Genomic DNA, 21,643 nt, shown 5'->3' on the forward strand with positions numbered 1-21,643 from the left:
CAAGAGTGGAAAAAGTAGGTCAGTTGCTGGATGTGATGCTGTTGCGGCCATCCCTCCTGGCTTGGTATCCCGCAAGATACAGCAGTGGTTCCACAAGACCATATTTCTCACTTCCCCATATATAGGATTCTTCCTTTCAGCACTATGGCAGAGAGCAAAGACCACTTTTTAAAACCTCTCCAAGTTTCCGAAAGTTATTCAAGCCTTTGAATCGCCTCTTTAGTAAATCAGTAATTTAAGAAAGGTAACTATTTATTTTGAAAATATTATACATAAAGTGCAGATATAAGTCATGCCAATATGCAGCATTTTTTCCCCCAGAAGACTAACTTTGAATAAACGGCTAATGTCATAGTTGTGTCCATCAAGGCTGACTATCTTACTGAATTTTGTATGCCTCTACAGGAGTGTCACATTCCCTGTACTTCAGAGCTCCTGCTGAATGTCACTCAAAGCAACTGTCAATCTTTTAATTTTCTCTTCCATGGCCTTTTTATTGCTTGCAGTCTCTTGCAAGAGTTGACGCATTTCTTCTTCAACTTGGTAAACCTGAAATAAAATTTACATCTGTTATAAATGACACCCTTGTGAACTTGTGGTCTGTTTGTGCAATGAAAGATACGTAAAATATAATAGGAACTTACAACATTATTTCTGAAAATGTTATAGAAAGGTAGGTAGAAGTTTGAAATTGGCTGAAGAGGTTACATTTGTGAAAGCACCAACATACATTTCATGTAGACTACATAAAAGGTAATGCCTATTGTGCAAAACCTATTACACTTTAAAAAGTTAAATATATACTTTAAATGTATACAATATACAATACATACCTGAAACATTAATGGGTTGCAACCAGGCAAAAGCATACATTCAGCAGCTGATGGAAGCCGACTGCCTTTTCAGACACCTCCCGGCTTAGTAGGATTCCCCAACCCAGAGGTTTTCAACCTTTTTGAATCCGCAGCTCTACATTCTCTCTGCGGCATCCCTGCGGGGCTCAGGAGCCCTATTAAATCACCCCTTGCCTGCAGAGCTGGCAGCCTCTCACCCTCCCTTGTTGAGGCCTCCTCTCCTCTCCCCTCTCCTTGGGAGTCCCTGGGTCTCTGAGCTCCCCTCCATTCACCTGTGGAGCTTATAGCCAGGGCTGCTGCAGTAGACAGCTGTGCAAGCCTTTGGGAGGCAGAGGCACGAAAGGGCATCAGAGGGAGGGAAGGAAAGAGGGACAGAGGTCAGTGTTGCCCGTGGCACCCCTGAGCATCATTCAAGGCACCCCAAGGTGCCCACAGCACAGTGATTGAAAACCACTGCCACAAACCTTTTTTTTGGGGGGGGGGAGGACATGGGCTACTGGGGAAGACAGCTTGTTCCCAAACTTCTGCCAACCCCCTTCTGTAGGCTTTTACTTAGATCCATTCCAATTTTCAGTAAAAGTTCCTCACAAAGACAGAGGACCACTACCAAGTACCTGCACCCACTAGAGAACACATTCATTCTTGAACTAATTTCACTCAAACTTCCAAAATTTTCTTAATGGGAAATAACGAAAAAATGGGTCTCTAGCAGCCCTTTCATTTGATTTCTCAACCTTAAGGCCACGTGAATACTATTCAGAAATAGGCAGCAGCCAGCCCATAGAAGCTTTACAGGTTAAGCCTCATCACCTTGAATACAGACTGGGAGTAAATGGTAGTGGGTAACATTGTCAAAAGCACAAATTTTATGTATTTTTTCTGATCCAACTATATCAGAAGGTCGGTCTACACATTGTTAGCAAACAAAAGCTAGTAGATTTATTTGCTTAACATATTTTTTAAAAGTGAAACAACATTTGGGTGCTTTTAGCATTATCTATCACCTTTTCATTTGCTGCTGCAATTTGTTGTTGCTTTTCATTTGCTAGCTGCAGCAACTCTGCTTGATGCGCTGCTAGCGTTGATTCAAGTTGTCTCCGGAAAGCATCATCCATAGAATGCAGCTTTTCCACCACTGCCCTAAACACAAAATGAACTCTTAAACCTTATATCTATATCACTATTATTGGGATATGCATGTTGTGTAGACAACTATTCTCCTATAGTCAGAAAAATATTCTTTACCAAGTACACCCCAGTAACTCGTTCACATATTGTTAGCAGCATTTTCTGACTGGATTTTTTCTACTGTAATCTCAATTCTAGATATTTTGTTACAGAAACCATATTAGCAGAGACAGTGTATGTATACACTAGAAATTAGGAGAAATATGTGAAGGGGAAAAAGCATGCATCTGTTGCAAGTTTAAACCATAAACTTCTAGGATGCCATCCATGCTTCCCATGAACAGAATTCCTCACTCAGGAAGCTCTGCTGAAAGGAAGAGTTTGGGGGGGAGCAGAAGGCAAATTTCCTCACCACCCACATTATTTCAGTTCCTCTGGAGCAGCTGTTAGAAGGCAAAAGGGCCTATAGAGTAAGCGGTAATCAGAAAAAAATGGCTTCCACCACATACTTCCAACCAAAACCTCTATTGGATTGGAATTCCTTCAGTGGAATTCAATGGAAAGAACCCTTTTTATTTTTTCCACAGATAAAACAGAAATGTACTAGGTTTCCACAGGGGAACTCTTTTTTTTTATTACAAATACCAACGATATTTATGTCACCTCCAAGAGTTCATAAAATTGGGCTAAAGAATTGCTTTCAGATTTTGTCAGGCTGCAGGTGGTCCTTTATGAATTTTCAATTTAATTAGGGATAAAAACAAACAGTATTGTAATGACAGTTGTGAGCACCTTTCACCAATGGAAGTTCCAATACGGTGGTACTCGGGTTAAGTACTTAATTTGTTCCGGAGGTTCGTTCTTAACCTGAAACTGTTCATAACCTGAAGCACCACTTTAGCTAATGGGGCCTCCTGCTGCTGCTGCGCCGCCGGAGCACGATTTCTGTTCTCATCCTGAAGCAAAGTTCTTAACCTGAGGTACTATTTCTGGGTTAGCAGAGTCTGTAACCTGAAGCGTATGTAACCTGAAGCATATGAAACCCGAGGTACCACTGTATATGCCATACTCCAAATGAAAAGCTTCCCCCAAAGCCACAACCGCCATTCAGGAAAGAAAATTTCTTTCTCTAATTTCTCTGAAAGACACCCTGTTCTGCAAGATCTTTCATGAAGAATACATACACCAAAAATCTGACTGTCTTGAATGAATTCACATTAATACAATCAGAAAGTCAAATATAGCAACTTACTTCTGTGCCTGAATACTTTTATCTCTCTCCTCAATCAGCTGCTTCTCTTTCATATCGAAATTTTCTTTCATTTGTTTGACTTGTGCTTCCAATTTGCTCAACAATCCTCCTTTATCTTGCCACTTTTTATTCATCGCACTGAAATGTAATGGACATTTTCACAGAAGCTTCAGAGACTTACTCGTACTACAGTGAAAACCATATCCCTACTTTTCAAGTTTTTGTAATGGGAAAAGAAAAGTTACAGCTTCCCATCCTGCCTCAATATGGCCTACTGACACTTTAGCATTACTAATATTAATTTAGCAGCATTTAAGACATTACTAGTTAGTACCTATAAGCTTTCTTGATATCTTCGAGCTCTGTTTCTTTTTCCTGCAACTGCTGTTTGAGTTCCTCTTTCCTCTCATTTTGCCTTTCCAATTTTTCCATGAGATCATCCAACTGAGTCTCTCTTCCCTCTAGTTGCACCTGAAGTCTTTTCTGCATTTCAGTACTTTCTTCACGATGCTTTCTTATCTGCTCATCTCGGTCCTGTGAGGCCTTGAGAACAATTTTATCAATATATTTGCCCTGGACCACAGCTAAAACTTCAAGGTTCAAAGTGGATCAACAGGAAAAACTCTACTTATTCAGTCTCCTATAGTTAAGGCAGAGGACACTTGCCAGAAAAGAATGGCCATTATACCTCTATCACTGATGGATAACATTTTGAAGACAACCCATGCACAATTGTTGTCCCATTCCTTTGCTTTCCCCTCCTATATCATTACAAGAACCTTTACTGTATTCAATATCTGTTTTCAGGCAAGTTTGTTAAAAAAAACAACCCTTACTTCTTTCAACTTTCTAATCGTTTCTGTTTGATCCTCCACTATTTTAGACTTTATCTTCAATGCGTCGTTGTTGCGTTCGTTTTGTTTTCTCAGAGTCTCATTCTCACTAGTTAGTACTTCTATTTTGGCTTCCAGTTTTCCCCGATCTTGAGCAAGAGATGCTCCTGGGGAAGGAGACACAAAACAAAGTCTACCTTTTCAGTGCTGAGGATAATGAAGTTAATTCATCGTGTTAACAGATTGCAAAGCAATCAAAACCACCCCACTCTTCTCCGTGTCTGAAAATTAACATTGGGCATCCAGGCTTTCTTAAACAGTAACTGTTTGAAAACTGTTAACCTGCTTAGCTTAAGAATGAAAAAGCACACCCAAGTCTCATTAACAGAACAACCTGTTCTTAGTAAATAGTATTTTGGAAATTAATTTCTGGAAAATCATGATACTGCTGGAAGGACACCTAGACACTTTCAGCAGCTCTTATGTGTGTGATACAGGAGCATGCCAGATTGGGGATGAATGCCTCTACTGTGTAAAGCACTACCAAAACATAAAGCTGTGATGCATTAGGAAATAGATGCAAGCAATGCAGCTACGGAGCTTTTTGCCAGTACAGCCCACTGCAACACCATTAGAATGTAGACACTTTGCATTCTTACAGAGGCTTAACATGCAGGTTTAAGTTTCACTTTGTTCTTTATCAGCATCCTACCAAAGCAGAATACAGGTATTTACCCTGTTGCGCCAACTCTTGTCCCCATATTTTCCTCTCCGCTTTTAATCCGTCAATTACAGATTCCTGGGCTGTTATCTGTGAAATAAGTTTTGATTTCTCCTGTTTAAGAAGCTCAAGTTGAATAGTCGCCTGCTTATCTTCCTCCACCATATTTTCAAGAGTTCGGATTTGACTCTGACAAAAAGAAAAAGGACACATGCCATTGTGAAAGAAGGCTTTCACTGTATTTGAAGCTGCAGTGCCATTCAATGTTTCATGCTATTGATTGATAACAGTCTTCTGTGTATTAACACAAAATGCAGTGTACAGAAGACAACATACAAAAGTTAGATAAGCCTGTTAATGCATACTCTCAAGTTGTGTGTCGTTTCTTGCTTCGATCTGACTAATTCTGCAATCTTCATTTTTTGTTCTTTAACCATGGATGTCAGTTCTTGGATTAGGGTGGCCGATTGCTTTTCTTTTTGCAGAGACTGAGCAAGAAGATGCTTATGTTCTGCCAGCTCGGCAGCAACATTGTCAAAGCCTTCTTTAACCTATTTCAGCAAGGGGAAACAAATTGCAAATTATTAGAAAGGTTATTGCTACGTGTGAGTTATTTCTTACTCAATAAAAACTGCAATGTAACTTTCGAATGGACAAGAGGTTAATTTGAAAACACATGACATTAAACACCGAATATTACCTTGCATTTTAGGAATAGAGAGGCTCAGTATATATTCCAAATTAAGAACTAAAAATGGATGCTGAATATCACCAGTTAGCAAAAAAAGAGAAAAGACTAAAAACTATATATAAAAGCTATAGTAAGTTCCTCAATTTAAAACAGAACTGAAATTAATGATAGCATGTAATATCTTAAAACTTAACTTTTAAGCACCTTTTCTTTGAGGATGCGGAAACTTTCGGGAAAAACATCATCAGTCATAATACATTTCTGAGCTGGAGGTGATCCTTTAAGCAGTATATGTTTGCTGAAGGATACTTTCAAGAATTACTTGAATGAACTGAAGGAAGACAGTGGCTAAGCATTTAAAACGAGAGTTCCTTCTATAGCTAAGTCAGCTCTTCTGCAGGCACAGAAAAAGTGTTTGGAGTTGTTTAGGGGCGAGATGTTATGTAACACAAGTGGGCATCTACAAATGCCACAGGGCTTCTTCCTCCTCTCTTCCTGCCTGCAGTCCCCAAAATCTGCTCCAGAGAATTGGAGGATACTGTGCAGTAGATTTTGGGAGCACACAGGAGGGCTGGAGAGGCTTGCCTTGTTGTACAGTGGAACCTTGGTTTTCAAGCGTCTCGGAAGCTGAACATTTCGGAACCCAAACGCAGAAAATCCAGAAGTAATTGCTTCCATTTTTGAATGTGCCTTGGAAGTAGAACTGCTGCCAAGGCGTGTTTTTCATTTCCCCCCATTGACTTTGCAGCCAGCCCATTGATCCTCAGTTTTTGAACATTTCGGAAGTCAAACAATTTTCCGGAACAGATTACCTTGAAAAACCGAGGTTCCACTGTACAAGCAGATTTCTGTTGCATAAGTGAGCAGCTGTTGCACTAGAATCGGAAAAACAGGTATTTCTAAGAGTAAAATGAGTGTGGGGAGAATGAAGACTAGTTTTATCATTTTTTTAAACTTTATGAAATCACTTCCTATAACACATTAGTTAGTTGCTAAAATACAATTATTGTGGTGCGTGTGCAATGTATTTTAGCTTGACACAATTTAGCTTGGCAGTATCTGAAAATTAAAAAATTATATACAACACACTGATTTAAGCCAATAAAAACACAAAGCCTTCAATTTTATGCACACTTACCTGAGAGTAAATCACAGTGGGACTTACTTTTGAGTAGATGTGTCTAGGTTTGCACTGTCAAGTTTCTTAATTTTGTAACTTGACAAGTGCAATCCTATCCACGTCTACACAGAAGCGAGCAGCATTGAGTTCAATGGGATTTGCTCCAAAGTCAGTGTGTATTGCAGCCTGAGTGTATCCTCAAAGTTTGCATAAAGGCACTAATCAATTTTATAGCAGCTAATTAACAGATATGTTTATTTAGTAAAAATTGAATTTATTTATTTATTAAATTTGTATACTGCTCTTCATCTGTAGATCTCAGGATGGTTCGCAACATAAAATTACAATATAAAAAACCCCAAAATATATGGATCTTATTGATTGCATTTATTTATTAAATTTATATGCTGATATATCTTCCTCCCAAAGAAACCCAGGACAGCAAACACATGTTGATAAAATAATGCAATAAAAACAAAAACACAGATAAAATAAAATGGAGTTCCAGAGCACAGACTCTTTACAAATGCGGAATGAACCTATTGTTGCAAACGTACTGCTATGAAAAAAGGACAAACATTTCTGTTTTAGCAGAAGAATTCCTAATATAGATCCCCTCATACACTTTCTATTTCTTACCTCAGTAAATCTTCTGGCCTCTATCGTTAATGCAAAACGAAACTCATCCTCTAGATCCTTATACTTTTGGTGCAGCAGAGAATTCTTCCCCTGCAGTTCTTTAATATGATGTTCGTGCCTCTGCTGCTCTCTGGCCACTTCTTTTGACAAAGCTTCTTGGAATTCTGAACCGGTCAATGTAACTCTAGTTTCAAGTTCTTTTCTGGAATAACAAGACCTATGAGTAAGAAGCTACACAGTAAAATTAATGAGGAGTGCATGTCTGCAGATGGGAGTTCTTCCATACTTCTTAGTTCTTAGACACCACGTATGCGGAGATGAGGCTGAAACGGTTCTTGAGATCACAGATGTTAATTCAGATACAAGACTGCCTGGATAGCACTTCACTTACAACCATTTCTTACCACAAGGACTTGCTCCCTTTAAAAAGGCATCTTTGCCTGTTTATAATCTTGCTAAAAACAGCAAATGGTAGTTTCAGTTTGCTGGGAAAACCTAATGAATTCTTCTGCCTCTGCACTCTCTCTCTTTTAATAGAATATTCTACTGTCTGACCATGGGAATAACTACATGCAGAAGGTCTAGCCTTGGTTGTTATGCCCAACCAAGGAATCCCACTTTCAAAACTTGCAAAATGCTTTCCGCAAGAGAAGGTGTCTGAATTAGAAAAAGATAAATTTACAGCACAATCCTAACCACAACTACTCAGAAGTCCTCCCAATTTAAATGGGGCTTTAGACTACAGCTAAGTGCAGACTAGGCTATTTTCAACAACACAACGCTGAACTTTTTTTTTAAATGCACAACTAATGTATACCTGTGTTTTCTGGATCGTCTTGAGGCACATACCTGTGTTCCTGCTCTCTCAGCATAAGAAGTTCATGGACTTGTTCCACCTTCTCTTTTTGTTGCTGCAGAGAAATTCGAAGCAATTGCACTTCTCTCTCAGAAGCTGAAACTTTTAATTCTGCAGCTTGAATTTGCTTCCTCTGTGCAATGTATCAAAGGAAGATAAGGAACACACTATCATGGTTGCTGAGAGTTGGCACTACAAGCAAAACATCTTGGCGGAGCTGCCAGCTTCACCATGAGACATCATGGAAAACTCCTGATGTTCATCTTTCTGGCTAGCATGTACTCCTACCCCCTAAAAAACCCACGTAGCAATTGGGCTTGAAAACGGCCTTTTGTCAGTAGCAATGCAAGAGAGTTTCAAGTCAAATTGCCATGCAGTTGTGTGTGTGTGTGTGTGTGTGTGTGTGAGAGAGAGAGAGAGAGAGAGAGAGAGAGAGAGAGACTGGCAGGCAGGCAGACAGATTGAAGATGGAGAATTAAGCATCAATATTTCTATCCTCAGCTGCAAACTCCATGAAGATCTGGCTCTGGTTTTGCCCTCCTTTCCTATATCTGCTTTTTGATGTAGCACAACTAGCATGTGGCACTGGGAGTTGGGCAGAAGGTACCATGGCTCTGAGGCTGAAAGAGCTTCCCCTCCCATGGAATACACTTTTACATTACTCCTCATGCCCCCCCAATCACATCTTTCATTGTTTGACTCACACTCATATCCACAGTACCATTCAATAGCTTTATTCAACATAAAGTTGAACATCATTAGCCACACATCCCTGCAATTATACAGGAAGCTTTTGAAGGTATTTCAAATTTAAGTGATGCCCTGTGCAAGGTCAAGGATAACCCCCCCCCACCTTCCGTTCTGCTTAATACACTATGTATGTCATAGTTGTAACATCCTGTGGTGCTCCCTAGGCTCAGTGCCCGCTGTAGTGGAACTGGTTGTGCTGCCCTATAGCCAACTCTGGCTTTTGTACGAAAGGAGCTGCACAAGGTTCTCTATGTGGCAGCAATTTTTCCAGCTGTAAAGATTACAGGAACTGGATATGGTGATGCTCTCCCAACAAGGACAATGCAAAGGCAGGGTTATTTACTTCTTTGCTCCAGTGCTAGAACACACCAGTTAAACAGAATCTTAACATGCCAATGGTCTCAACCAAAATATGCTCTAGAAAATTTTGAGTTCCAAATATATGTAGGAGACAGAATTTTGGCAGGTGCAACTCATCATGCAGAGGTGTTGAGAGATAAGATAAAATAGACCAGTTCTCCCTTACACCTGATTAACTGAACTGTAAGTACTAATTATCTTCAGTGAGAAACAAAGGTTGTACCTCTGAAGCTTGCCGCTGTGCTCTTTGAGTCTCCACTTTGGACAGTGTTTCTTCTAAAGTCTGAAGTGCCTTTTGTTGATCCTCCACTTTATGTCGTGATTGATCTAGTTCCCTGTGAAGTCGTTCAACTTCGTCTTTCAGATGCTGAACGTCCACCTGAAGTTTGGTTTTCGCATTTCTTTCTCTCAAAACCAGCTCTTTTAGCCTGAAAAACATCACGTTCATTCAAAATCACTACTTTTTCAAAGTAAGAAGTGGTGCTGTTTAGGAATGTATGAAGAGATGCCGCCGTAGTATTGTATAGCTTTCGATACTCGGTGTATCACTTAAGGTCAAATCACAGTTTGCATTTCCAAAGCATATAGGCAAGCCATGCTTTAAACCTGCTCATCTGCTCCCTGACTCCCAGTACTCAGCTTCTGACACTCACAGAACAGCAACCTCCAGAGGCAAAGGGCCAGACATAACTATGGCTTGTCCATTCAGATATTATGCCAGAACAGTTCAGCTTGGATTTATTTTTTACTTATTAAAATTATTTTATACCACCTTTCATTTTAAACACCAAGGCAGATTATAGGAAAATAAAAAAGCCATTTTAAAAAGCCGTATAAGCAAACATCAGTTGCTATTAAAATAGCCAGAAATGCTAGGATTAACAGTATTAACAGTCAGGAAAAGCTTGGGTGAAGAGGTATGTTTTTAGTCAATGGCAGAAGCACACAACAGTAGGTGCCTAAGTGATCTCCGGTTTCCACCAGTATTTGTCATGCTCCCAACCTAAGCAATGAGTTGTATTAATAGTTGATAGAACTAAGTCTTTAAGTGAGGAGGGGAAAGCTTTTCCAGAAGGGCAATGAGAAAGCACTCAAAGTTCAAGAGGCAGAAGTGTAAATATTTAACTCAGGAGTTAAATCATCTGCCTAAAACTACTGGAATATACTTTGGCATCCAGCTTTGTGCAGTTTCAGCATTTCTGCATCAAGCTTGTAGAAGACCTTTTGTTGCTGTATTCCAAGTGAGATTCTATCTGGCACAGTAGTGCCCATGCTAAATTGCAGGGTTTCAGGGAGGAACATTTTTCAGTCTTACCTGGAGAAGCCAAGGATTGAGGATGGAACCTTTCACATGCAAAGCATACTCTACCACTGAGCTATGGTCTCCTTGTCAAAGCCTCTTAGCAAGGTCCAGGTATGTCCATTAGGGTTGTGCATATTCCAACATCCCCACAAGCACAGAACACACAAAACTTGACAATAGATGCTGAATTCAGCAGCTTGGCTTTCACTTTCCTTCACAGAAAAACAAGCAACTTTTCTGTTCTTATAGGCTGAAGAGGATGTGGAATTATCCGAGTGACAAACATTCACAAGAAGGTGAGTGGCAACTGCAAAGGTAGCTTAATAGCAAACACAGCCCAATATATATTTTAAGTGGGCATGTTCATCATCAGGAAATAATGGCCTGATTCACACATTACACTAAGCCATGATTTGTTTGACAAACCACAAGTTTGCCACAAGTATGAAGTTGTCCCACAGATGATCACACAAACCACTTCAGAGGATTCTAGAAACCATGGCTTGTTTCTACAAAGTTTGTTCTGCAGCTGCTATGGCCTTTGTAGTTCGGTGATCAAACAAACCTTAGCTAAGGAAGGGTTCATATGTAATGTCAAGTCACAGTTAAAACAAACCAAGGTGCACAAGCCAACAGCAACAAGCTATGTCTTCACATATTGTTGGCAGTAACAAACTATAGTTAAGCCACAGGGAAGGGCTCAGATGATTTTTTTAAAAAGCCCATTGGTTAATAAACCAAGAATTAGCATTTTGTGGAAACCAGACCAATATCTGAAATGCAATGTTGTAAAAGTAATATTCTTTTTATGAAGGATAAACAATGCATAGAAGTTTTGCAGATAATCCTCAGAGTTATTTGCATATATTCAAATGCCAGAAGTGCTAACAAGGATTTTTCAAACACACTTCAAAATTATTTGAAGGCAAAGTCAATTATAATATTGCTAATAGTATCACTCAGATGACGAGGTTGATCAGTTTTCTGAAAAGCTGCACCTCCATCCACCTTTGACACAATTTGTTCTCCCGTTGAAGGGTAGTAGCATAGAACAGGATTGTGGAAGATTTATAGCCTAAAACACACTCAAAGTTATTGATTTGCAAATAAACCCACAGACACCTGCAGAAACTAGTTCTATTTTATTGCTCTAAGATACTCCCTCTCTGTTGCCTGAAAAAATGCAAGTGGGGAAAAAACTGGTACTAAATTAATTTTCAGAAGGTCATTTGAACATGCTGGATCCTTACCGGTCTGTAGTATACACGGCCATACTTTGAATACCCTTTTCTTCTTTTGCTTCGTCCTGCAGCTCTTTGATATTTTCTCTCAGTTTCTTTTCAGCTTGTTCAGCCTTCCACCTTTTCTCTCTCTCCTGATCCAGCTCTTGAATTAGTGCCTGAACAAGACAGAGATGCCATATATTCCAAAGGAGAAACTACAAATGCAGAAGAATTGCTTCTACTATGAAGAAAGGTGGATGCATTTTGGGGCAGGAAGGGTGTTGGCGCAGAAGGGATATGATAGACACCCACTTTATTCTCCCGAAAGATTACGTGCTATATGGCCATGACTCCAACACTGCAGGCCACTACACTATAGGAAGGGTTTAAAAACTAGGCTACTAGACAGTTAAGGCAAAGGAATTGCTTTCACTTAACAACTAACAAATCCCAACTTTAAAAACCAATATTGGGCATATCAAGAAATGATCTACTTCAGGACCAGGTGCGCAGCCTGGGAGTCATTTTGGACTCACAGCTGTCCACGGAGGTGCAGGTTAATTCTGTGTCCAGGGCAGTTGTCTACCAGCTCCACCTGGTACGCAGGCTAAGACCCTACCTGCCCGCGGACTGTCTCGCCAGAGTGGTGCATGCTCTAGTTATCTCCCGCTTGGACTACTGCAATGCGCTCTATGTGGGGCTACCTTTGAAGGTGACCCGGAAACTACAACTAATCCAGAATGCGGCAGCTAGACTGGTGACTGGGAGTGGCCACCGGGACCACCTAACACCGGTTCTGAGAGATCTGCATTGGCTCCCAGCACGTTTCCAAGCACAATTCAAAGTGTTGGTGCTGACCTTTAAAGCCCTAAACGGCCTCGGTCCTGTATACCTAAAGTAGCGTCTCCACCCGCATCATTCAGCGACCCAGCGCCGAGGGCCTTCTGGCGCTTCCCTCATTGCGAGAAGTGAGGTTACAGGGAACCAGACAGAGGGCCTTCTCGGTAGTGGCGCCCGCCCTGTGGAACGCCCTCCCTTCAGATGTGAAGGAAATAAGCAGCTATCCTATCTTTAAAAGACATCTGAAGACAGCCCTGTTCAGGGAAGTTTTTAATATTTAACGCTGTACTGTTTTTAACACTTGATTGCGAGCCGCCCAGAGTGGCTGGGGACACTCAGCCAGATGGGCGGGGTATAAATAATAAATTATTATTATTATTATTATTCAGCTCCAAATAAGTAGAAGAATGAAGGTCAGCAAAGGTAAAGTCTAGTAATGCTGGAAAACAAACAATGGTTTCATAAAATCATGAGAATTCTGTGTGGCAATGGTAGTCAGGTGCATACTGCAAAAGAAGAGCCAGTTTTGAAGTTCAATACAGCAAGTAGAATGCTGAAGGAGGTGCCGATGCAAGGAAAAAACACGAGAAAGCAGATGTGAGAGATGTACTGCACTTCAAAGTTTAGTCGCTCTCTGTACCATAAGCTGCTTCTGAAAATATCTCTACAGATGTATTTCTGTGATCCTGTAGTACAATGGTGCCTCGCAAGATAAAATTAATTCGTTCCACGAGTTTTTTCGTCTAGCGAATTTTTCGTCTTGCGAAGCACGAAATCCCATAGGAATGCATTGAAATACAATTAATGCGTTCCTATGGTCCAAAAAAGTCCAAACAAAGCCAAATTTGGTACAACAAGAGTTTATTAAGTGCTCTTTAAAGTCACACCCACCACACAGAAATTCAAATCCAGAATTTTTTTTAAAAAACAGCAGAGTGGCCCAATGGTCACAAAAAATCAGAAAAAACAACACAAGCTTCCAGATTCTTGCAAACCCCTCCCCAACACCAAGTCCTTGAATTCCAAACACCCCAACCCAAAATCCAAACCCCCCCAAAAAAGTTTTAAAAGTTTAACTTACCAAATGGCTGCAAAAGAAGTTTTGGAAAAGCTTCAAAAATCACCAAAGTCTTTTAAAACCTCAAAAAAGGCTACCACACTGCGTTCTATGAGTTGCTCCTCGAAGTCAAGTCGCAACTGTATTAACGGTGTTAAGAAAAAGGAAACAAACTTGCAAGACGTTTTCGTCTTGCGAAGGAAGCCCATAGGGAAATTCGTCTTGCAAAGCAGCTCAAAAAACGCAAAACCCTTTCGTCTAGCGAGTTTTTCGTCTTGCGGGGCACCACTGTAATATCTATAAGCCAATTCAGCTGCAAGAGATCCTGTGCTCAGTGGACCAACAGCTAGAACACTCATGTTGCCTTACAAGTTTAGGAGTTCTCTCCACTTCGATTTAGAAAGTTACTCCTACTTCTGTTGATCAATATTTATATTAGTGCCCGTTTTTATGGCTAGCATGAAAACCATGTATCTTGAAATAATAAAATATTAAAATATACCTACCCTGTAAGTGGACTCTTCTTTAATACTGGAATCTAAATGTTTTTTCATGTGGTTTTTCTGCGCACCCAAATTCTTGGGCGATTTCCCCACTAAATCTGAGCTCGGAACTTCTGAAGCTGGACTTGAATTTTCTTCATCTTTAACTTGAGATCCTCGAATTTTTGACTTTACAGAAGTCTGCTCTCCTGCCCTAAAACGATACATAAACTCACACATCAATATGTGGACAAAAAAAACTTCCAGATGTTACCAAATGCATTTAGAATGCCTTCTAAATACTTAAATGAAAATTTTCTGTGCTTTTACTTGATCATAAACGAGCAAACAAAACCATTTGTTTTATTTTTAACACCCAAACTGCTCTCCAATTGAACTATTATTATTATTAATTAAATTTGTATATCGCCCTATACCTGCAGGTCTCAGGGCGGTTCCCAGGATAAAACCATGATATAAAAACACAGAATACATAAAATAAAGACAAGAACAATCCCCCCAACCACATTTTAAAAGGCCATTGAATGTCAGTCAACCAAAGGCCTGGTTAAAGGTGCCTGGCGCCTAAAGGTGTATAATGAAGGCAGCAGGCAAAACTCCCCGGGGAAAGCATTCCACAAATAGGGAGCTATTGCAGAAATGGCCCATTCTTGTGTTGCCACACTCCGGACCTCTTGTGGAGGAGGCACAAAGGGCCTCACAAGATAATCTCAAGGTAACAACTAGAAGTACCTAAAAAGTCCACTGAAAACATTATTTTAGACATGCCTATTCAGAAATCCACCAAGTTCAATGAGGCTTACTCCCAAGTAAATTGATAAAAGACTGCATGTGATTATGGAAGCACACATCAACAAACTGAAGATACCTGTCTGAAATTTTGCCTCTCTGAGAATGGTACTTTGTAGACGAAGTGGCTTTTCGATAACTGGGGATCTTGCTCCTTTTAGCTACCTTTCTGTTCTCTTTCCCACTTTCACTACCACTCTCTGAAGTGAGATCTGTGTCCCTTTTTGCTTTGAGAACATTAAGAGCAACGCCAGCCTTTGAAGTCTTAGTCACCTGAAAATAAAAGGATTTGGAGCTCATTTTTTATCTTACTTGATCTTTAGACCTATTACTTTTAGACAGTCTTGGGTAGCTGATTACACTGAATGCCACTTACAGCAGGATAATCTGTGAAAATGTATTAACTCCAAAAGTAAGAAGTGTCCATTATTACTTCAAGCAGCAATTAAGCGAGGTTCTTCTTCCCTTTAAGTTCCCAAAATACCCAGCCTAAGCTCCTTGACTGCAAGCTTCAGCACTTTTCACTCAGACCATAAGAACAATTTTGCTCTCAAGCGCATGACTCATACTGCACTCTGAAGCTTATTCGCACTGCAGTTCTGCGACTACAGAAGCTCAAGTGGCTTGTTGATCATACTCTGTCTGAAGTCATGGACTACAGACCTTTCAATTCAGACCTTTGGTATTAAAGCAAGAATGAGCCAGAAGCAACCAAATGGAAAAAAATGGGTGGGGAAGTCAATTGTTTCAGGCAAGTCAGCTGGTAGCTTTGCTGCAGTCATCCCAAGCCTCTATAAATAGGTGCACAAGATATAAACTATATCTATGTCACATAGAGCAACTGTTTCAATTGTAACTACGGCTGGATCTACACTGATCTGTAAAAATGTTATTAAATATAGCATTATATAACTCTCAATGCAGTTTCCCATTGTCGAAGGCTCACTGCTCCACAGCGCCCCCTGTGTCTCATTTTAATAATGCATTTTAACGTTATAAACAACCAGTGTAGATCCATCTTACATATGGGGAAGATCTGTAGCTCAGTGGTAGAACACCTGCCTTTCAGAACAACCCAAGTTTAATTCCCGGCACCTCCAGGTGAGGCTGGGAGAGATGCAAAGTCAATGTAGACAATACTGAACTAGATGGGACTATTGTCTGACCAAGTACAAGGCTGCTTCGTATGTTCCAATGCTCATCAGCAAACAGATATCTGTCAAGCCAGAGGGGGAAATGTAAACCGTTACCTTTTCCAGCAGCTGTGATATCTGATCCTCTAGTTTTTTTATTCTCATGTCACTGTCCAGTTTAATTCTTTCTGGCTCGGAAGAGGATATGCCCTCAGGGGAAGAGCTAGTGGCCGGCCAGACTGGCGTACAGGCGCGCTGGCGAAACTGAGCTAACACCTCATCAATACGGGGTGTCATCACTGGCAAATTGATACAAGTCTGTTTAAAAGAAACAAAGCATAAGTGATGAGGAGTGTGGGGGGGGAAACGTACCCTGCTTTGACATTTTCAAAGACAAAAAGGCACCCCTCCACACACATGCAGGAGTCACAGCACCTCATCTTCATCTGCAGGAGAACTGGATGAAGCCAAGCAGTCCAAAAGGCCTTCTAAGCACTTCAGATCTGTTGAATTTGCTTCTGCCAAGTTTACTAGTTCACCAAATATATTCCTTCCATCTAGGATGGTTAGCTGGGGTAAAGCCTGAAGGAGGATCTCTCTGTAGCCTAAGAAGAACAGAGAAGCTATTAAGCTCCATGCTTCAGTCTAAACATCACCAACAGTGAGGCAAATTCATTTCAGTATAGCATATCTGACTATCCCAATACCAGAGGGATGGGGAACCAGTTTCCCTACCAGATGCTTTGGGCTACAACTCCCCATCATCCCAAACAATTGGCTGTGCTGGCTGAGGCTGATGGGAGTTGGAATCAAGTACAGTGGTACCTCGGGTTATATATGCTTCAGGTTACATACGCTTCAGGTTACAGACTCCGCTAACCCAGAAATAGTACCTCAGGTTAAGAACTTTGCTTCAGGATGAGAACAGAATTCGTCTTCCATGGCACAGCAGCAGCAGGAGACCCCATTAGCTAAAGAGGTGCTTCAGGTTAAGAACAGTTTCAGATTAAGAACGGACCTCCGGAACAAATTAAGTACATAACCCAAGATACCACTGTATCTGGAGGGTCACAGGTTCCCTATCCTTGTATTATCTGAAACACCATTCACTGAAGAACTAAATTATAGGCTCCAATCTATTCCCGAGATGTTCTTCTGGCAGCCGAAAGCCTCAACCGCTCGCAGAAGGGCTATTTCTGAATGGAGCAAAAGAGCACCGCATGAGAAGATTTCAAAGCAGTTCTGCTGTTTGCGCAAGCTCTTTCTCAAGACTTTTTCATTGTTCACTGAACTTTATATGGTACAGTCTGCGTCTTTCTTCTCAGCATGTTTTTTTATATTGCAATGCACCCTTATGAATATTTTGCTTATTAAAATACTTATAACCCGCCCTATAATGGATCTCAGGGCGGAATACGAAAACAGCAAATTGCAAACCTGCTATAGCTATTAATTTTAAAATCAAGCAAACATCAATACTAAGCTGCAGTCAAAGGTTTCCCCGGTGCTGAACTAAGATCAACGCTAGCATCAGCCTGGCCTCTGAGGGGGAGACATTCTATAACTGGGGTGCCACAGCCATGCTGCAAGAAGTCTTCTGCAACCTTAGCACAATAATTCATGGACCAGCACTTGTGCTTTTCTCTTTCTGCCAACAGTTATCTGGATCCAAGTCATGATCTGGTGATCAGCTGGAAATGCCGATCTTCAAAATGCAAATAGAGTGAGTCATAAATGTTTCCTGTGCACTACTCTTACCTATTTTTGCACACACTGGGTTACTTTTTCCACTCTTCTCCAAAGAAAGATTTGACAGGTACTGTAATCCCACCAAGCACTGGAGTAAATGGTTAATATTACTTATACAATTGCCGTGTAGCTCAAGAGAACTAATTTTAAAATTGACTCCACGAAGGTACAAAAGTCCTGTAAAAACAGACACAGTATGTCAAAAAACATTTTCAACAAGAAGGTGTGTAAAGACAAGGAAATCCCTTCTGGATCAAGCCAAGGGCTCATCTAGATCAGGATCATGGTCTCACAATGGCCAAATATGATTCTCAGCAACTGGAATTTGGAAGCATAGTGGAGGTAAAACACAGGCATCATGGCTAGTAGCCACTGATGGTCTCAGCCTCCTTGAATTTGTCTAATCCTCTGTTGACGCCACCCAAGTTGGTAGCCATCACTGTTTCCTGAGGGAATGAGTTCTGTAGCTGAAACGATGTGTTATGTGGAAAAAGTAATTCCTTTTAGAATAAACCTCTTTTCTTCCTTTCCTTTTGTAAAATACCCCATGAACACTTTATTGGCCATTGTTAGATGTATGCAGCAGCAATAACAATTCTCACAAAGCCATCATGGGAGTTAAGTCACATCAAACATAGTAAGACTTACTTCCAAGTAGATATGCAGAGGGATGAGCTGCAAAAATCTCTTACCTGTAAGGTCATGTATACGGTTGTAAGACAAATTCAATCTAGTTAAGTTAAACAGTTTTTCCAGTCCTGGGAAAGAAAAAGGTAAACAAAAAGATCACTGACCACAGAGATCAGATAAAGAATATATGCCATTAAGATAATGTAGAAAAAAGATACAGTGGTGCCTCGCAAGACGAAATTAATCCGTTCCGCGAGTCTCTTCGTCTTGCGGTTTTTTCGTCTTGCGAAGCACGGCTATTAGCGGCTATTAGCGGCTTAGCGGCTTTAAGAAAAAGGAAACAAACTCGCATGACGTTTTGTCTTGCGAAGCAAGCCCATAGGGAAATTCGTCTTGCGGAACGACTCAAAAAACGCAAAACCCTTTCGTCTAGCGAGTTTTTCGTCTTGCGAGGCATTCGTCTTGCGGGGCACCACTGTAAAGTCGCAACAGTTACAGGGGTCCACAGTTTAGGGTTGGTCGGCAGCCAAGCCAGAATTTATGGTTACTGTCTCTTGTTCCTGACCTCACGTTATGTCCCTAGTGTCCTGGGCTCCTTCGGGAGGAAGAGTGGGATATAAATTTAATAAACAAATTATTTCTCCAGTTCTGAGGTCCAACACAATTGTAAGACGACACTCCCACCACTTTCTATCTCAGCTTGGAACTGGGGAAGGAAACAGAGGATTGTTTGAGGACTGGGCTAGCAAAGCACTTGGAGCATCTTGACAGAGTTGCCAAGAACCACCATAGGAAGCCCCAACTTTCCAATCCAGCTTGGAGGTGGGGAGGAGAGGGGTCTTCCTCTTATAATTAATTATAAAACAAAATAGCATGAGTTTTTATAAGAACGTTTAACTAAGTCCCGGTTCTGGGAGAAAGGCATAAATGAATAAAATAAATAATAAGAATAAGTTCACAAGCCAGTGGATTGTGTTTGAGTGAGAAACGAACAAGTTACAAACCAGGTGTAGGGTACCGGATGTTGCTGAACTACAACTCCCAACATCCCCAGTCATTGGCTATGCTTGTTAGGGCTGATGAGAGCTGCAGTCCAGCAACACTGGGAGGGCCAGAGGTTCCCCACCCCTGCCATAAACTAGAGTTTGCAATTGAACAAACAGTAAACCAGCACACACTGTTGAACTGCTCCTACTGCATTCCTCCTGAGCACAAGTAGGAGCAACAAACCACAAGCCTTGGCTTACTGTAACATGTGAACCAGGATTTGGAGTTTATTTCCTCTCTAAGCAAACCAAGATCTGAAGCCAAGCACTGGTTCACACACTGTAGTAAGCCAAGGCTTGTGATTTGTTACTCCTGCTTACACTAGGGGAGGAGTACAGCAGGAGCGATCTGGAAGCTTGCACTAGCACTGATTTTCCGTGTCATCCAAACACAGTCATTACATGTGACATGCACACTAGGAACAGAAAACCAGTCAAGCCAAGGACTAACCTTCAACCTTTGTTATCAAGTTGCAAGCTAAGTTTAAGGTACGCAGGTTGGTCAGGGAACTCAGCCCTTCAATCCGATGTATGCGATTGGATGAGAGATCCAGATGCTGCAAGTTCAACATATGACCAAGACTTTCAATTCTGGAGATCTGGTTACAGTGCAAGTTGAGCGTGTGAAGTTCTGAGCTTAAAGGTATCTCCGCTAAACTACAAATGAAAAAGCAAATGGTATTAGGATGTAATAATTTTTTTGGGGGGGAGGGCAATAGAGAATCCTACCGTAATTAATAAAAATAAGCAGTAAGTAGCCTATCTCAAATGGTCTGCAAGGCAGGTAAGCATGGTCATTTCCAGTGCTCAGGCAGTTGTGAAAAGTCAATGGAGGATCCTAGGCCAATTCTTCTTTCTCACTGCTACCCCACAGGGTTGTTGTTGTGAGAATTAAATGGTGGAACTGCCCATGCATTTTCACCCCGCTCTTCCCATAAGGTTCATCTCATCACAACTTCCAATCTTCACAAGCCTGTGAATTAGGGCTATGCGCTGTGGGTTAAACCACAGAGCCTAGGACTTGCCAATCAGATGGTCGGTGGTTCGAATCCCCGCGACGGGGTGAGCTCCCATTGCTCGGTCCCTGCTCCTGCCAACCTAGCAGTTCAAAAGCACGTCAAAGTGCAAAGTAGATAAATAGGTACCGCTCCAGTGGGAAGGTAAACAGCGTTTCCGTGCGCTGCTCTGGTTCGCCAGAAGCGGCTTAGTCATGCTGGCCACATGACCCGGAAGCTGTACGCCGGCTCCCTCGGCCATTAAAGCGAGATGAGTGCCACAACCCCAGAGTCGTCCGCGACTGGACCTAATGGTCAGGGGCCCCTTTACCTTTATGTGATTAGGACGGCCACCGGTCCATTCACTTAACCTTCATGTTTGAATGGGAATCTTAAACCCAGGCCTTGCTGGACAGTTGGTTCCGTTGGGACATTCAATATACTTCCAACTAAGTAAAGGAACGCTCAGCGGAGCAATTTGGGGCCATTAATGTTAAAATGTCCACGGAGCCTCCCTCCCTGGATGCCCCAAGCACGTGTTTCTTTCGCTTGATGGTTCATCCTGCCCTGCTGGGACCCGAACCAACGGATTCCTGTATTGCGAGGGTTGGACTAGATGACCCCTGGGGAGCCCCGCCCAACTCTACGATTCCGTGACTCCGCTGCAGCCGCTCACCTCTTGACGCCTTTGTCCATGAGGCTGAGCTCCCCCGAGGCCGCTCCGGGCTCCGCCATCCCGCTCCCGTCGGCGCCGCCTCTTCCCTCGGAGCTGCCCCTCTCCCTCAGCCGCCGCGGCGTTTGCCGCCCTCCGCTTCAAATCCCTCCCACCCCGTCGCCGGGACAACAGCACCCGCGCAAGGCATGACGGGAAGCGCGAAGCTCCTCCCAGCGGCTCTTTCCGGCGAGCGAGGAGAAAGAGAACCCTAGCGCTATTAAAAAAAGTACAGATACGCACGTCGCCTGAGCACTTCCGGGACGAAAGTAGGATGCGCCGCAGGACTCTGCGCGTTTCTCCTACTACAGGAAGGGAAAGTGAGGGGTAGTGCTTGGGGCTTTGCGCCACGATTCAGAAGGGCCGGGGCTCTTCTCCCCCACTCAGTTTCTTAGGTTGTTTGGCAAGGGGGGGGGGAAGGTGTAAGTCTATGGATAGGATAAAAGGTGATTAAAAAGA

The 21,643-nt window shown here is 41.8% G+C and overlaps 1 protein-coding gene across 3 annotated transcripts; it reads right to left on the bottom strand.

The window, feature by feature from the left end:
• Window positions 1–234: 234 nt before the first annotated feature.
• Window positions 235–21,294, bottom strand: LRRCC1 (leucine rich repeat and coiled-coil centrosomal protein 1). 3 transcript variants are annotated; one of them, XM_081013314.1, is made up of 19 exons: window positions 21,149–21,294; window positions 19,929–20,134; window positions 18,494–18,559; window positions 17,811–17,978; window positions 16,488–16,657; window positions 16,170–16,370; window positions 14,999–15,192; window positions 14,134–14,323; window positions 11,758–11,906; window positions 9,428–9,632; window positions 8,088–8,149; window positions 7,239–7,440; window positions 5,154–5,339; window positions 4,803–4,977; window positions 4,071–4,234; window positions 3,569–3,777; window positions 3,235–3,372; window positions 1,859–1,994; window positions 235–549 (listed from the first exon to the last, which is right to left on the bottom strand). In XM_081013314.1, the coding sequence occupies exons 1-19, from the start codon at window positions 21,205–21,207 to the stop codon at window positions 427–429; spliced, it is 3,003 nt and encodes a 1,000-aa protein (XP_080869440.1). In that variant the 5' UTR covers window positions 21,208–21,294; the 3' UTR covers window positions 235–426. The 3 variants fall into 3 exon arrangements, with proteins under 3 accessions (XP_080869440.1, XP_080869439.1, XP_080869441.1); XM_081013313.1 differs by having other exon boundaries at window positions 8,088–8,227; XM_081013315.1 differs by having other exon boundaries at window positions 8,088–8,227; window positions 19,929–20,129; window positions 21,149–21,233.
• Between the last annotated feature and the right edge of the window lie 349 nt (window positions 21,295–21,643).

This window comes from Podarcis pityusensis (genome assembly GCF_964106645.2).
Source record: "Podarcis pityusensis genome assembly, chromosome: 7".
NCBI classification, from domain to species: Eukaryota; Metazoa; Chordata; class Lepidosauria; order Squamata; family Lacertidae; genus Podarcis; species Podarcis pityusensis.

Excerpts from the sequence above, each read along its gene's own strand:
- LRRCC1 (XM_081013313.1), bottom strand. The coding sequence starts at position 21,207 with ATGGCGGAGCCCGGAGCGGCCTCGGGGGAGCTCAGCCTCATGGACAAA. Across the intron at positions 20,135-21,148 it reads ATGGACAAAGGCGTCAAGAG|TTTAGCGGAGATACCTTTAA; the intron begins GTGAGCGGCTGC and ends TTTCATTTGTAG. Across the intron at positions 8,228-9,427 it reads CACAGCGGCAAGCTTCAGAG|AGGAAGCAAATTCAAGCTGC; the intron begins GTACAACCTTTG and ends TACATTGCACAG.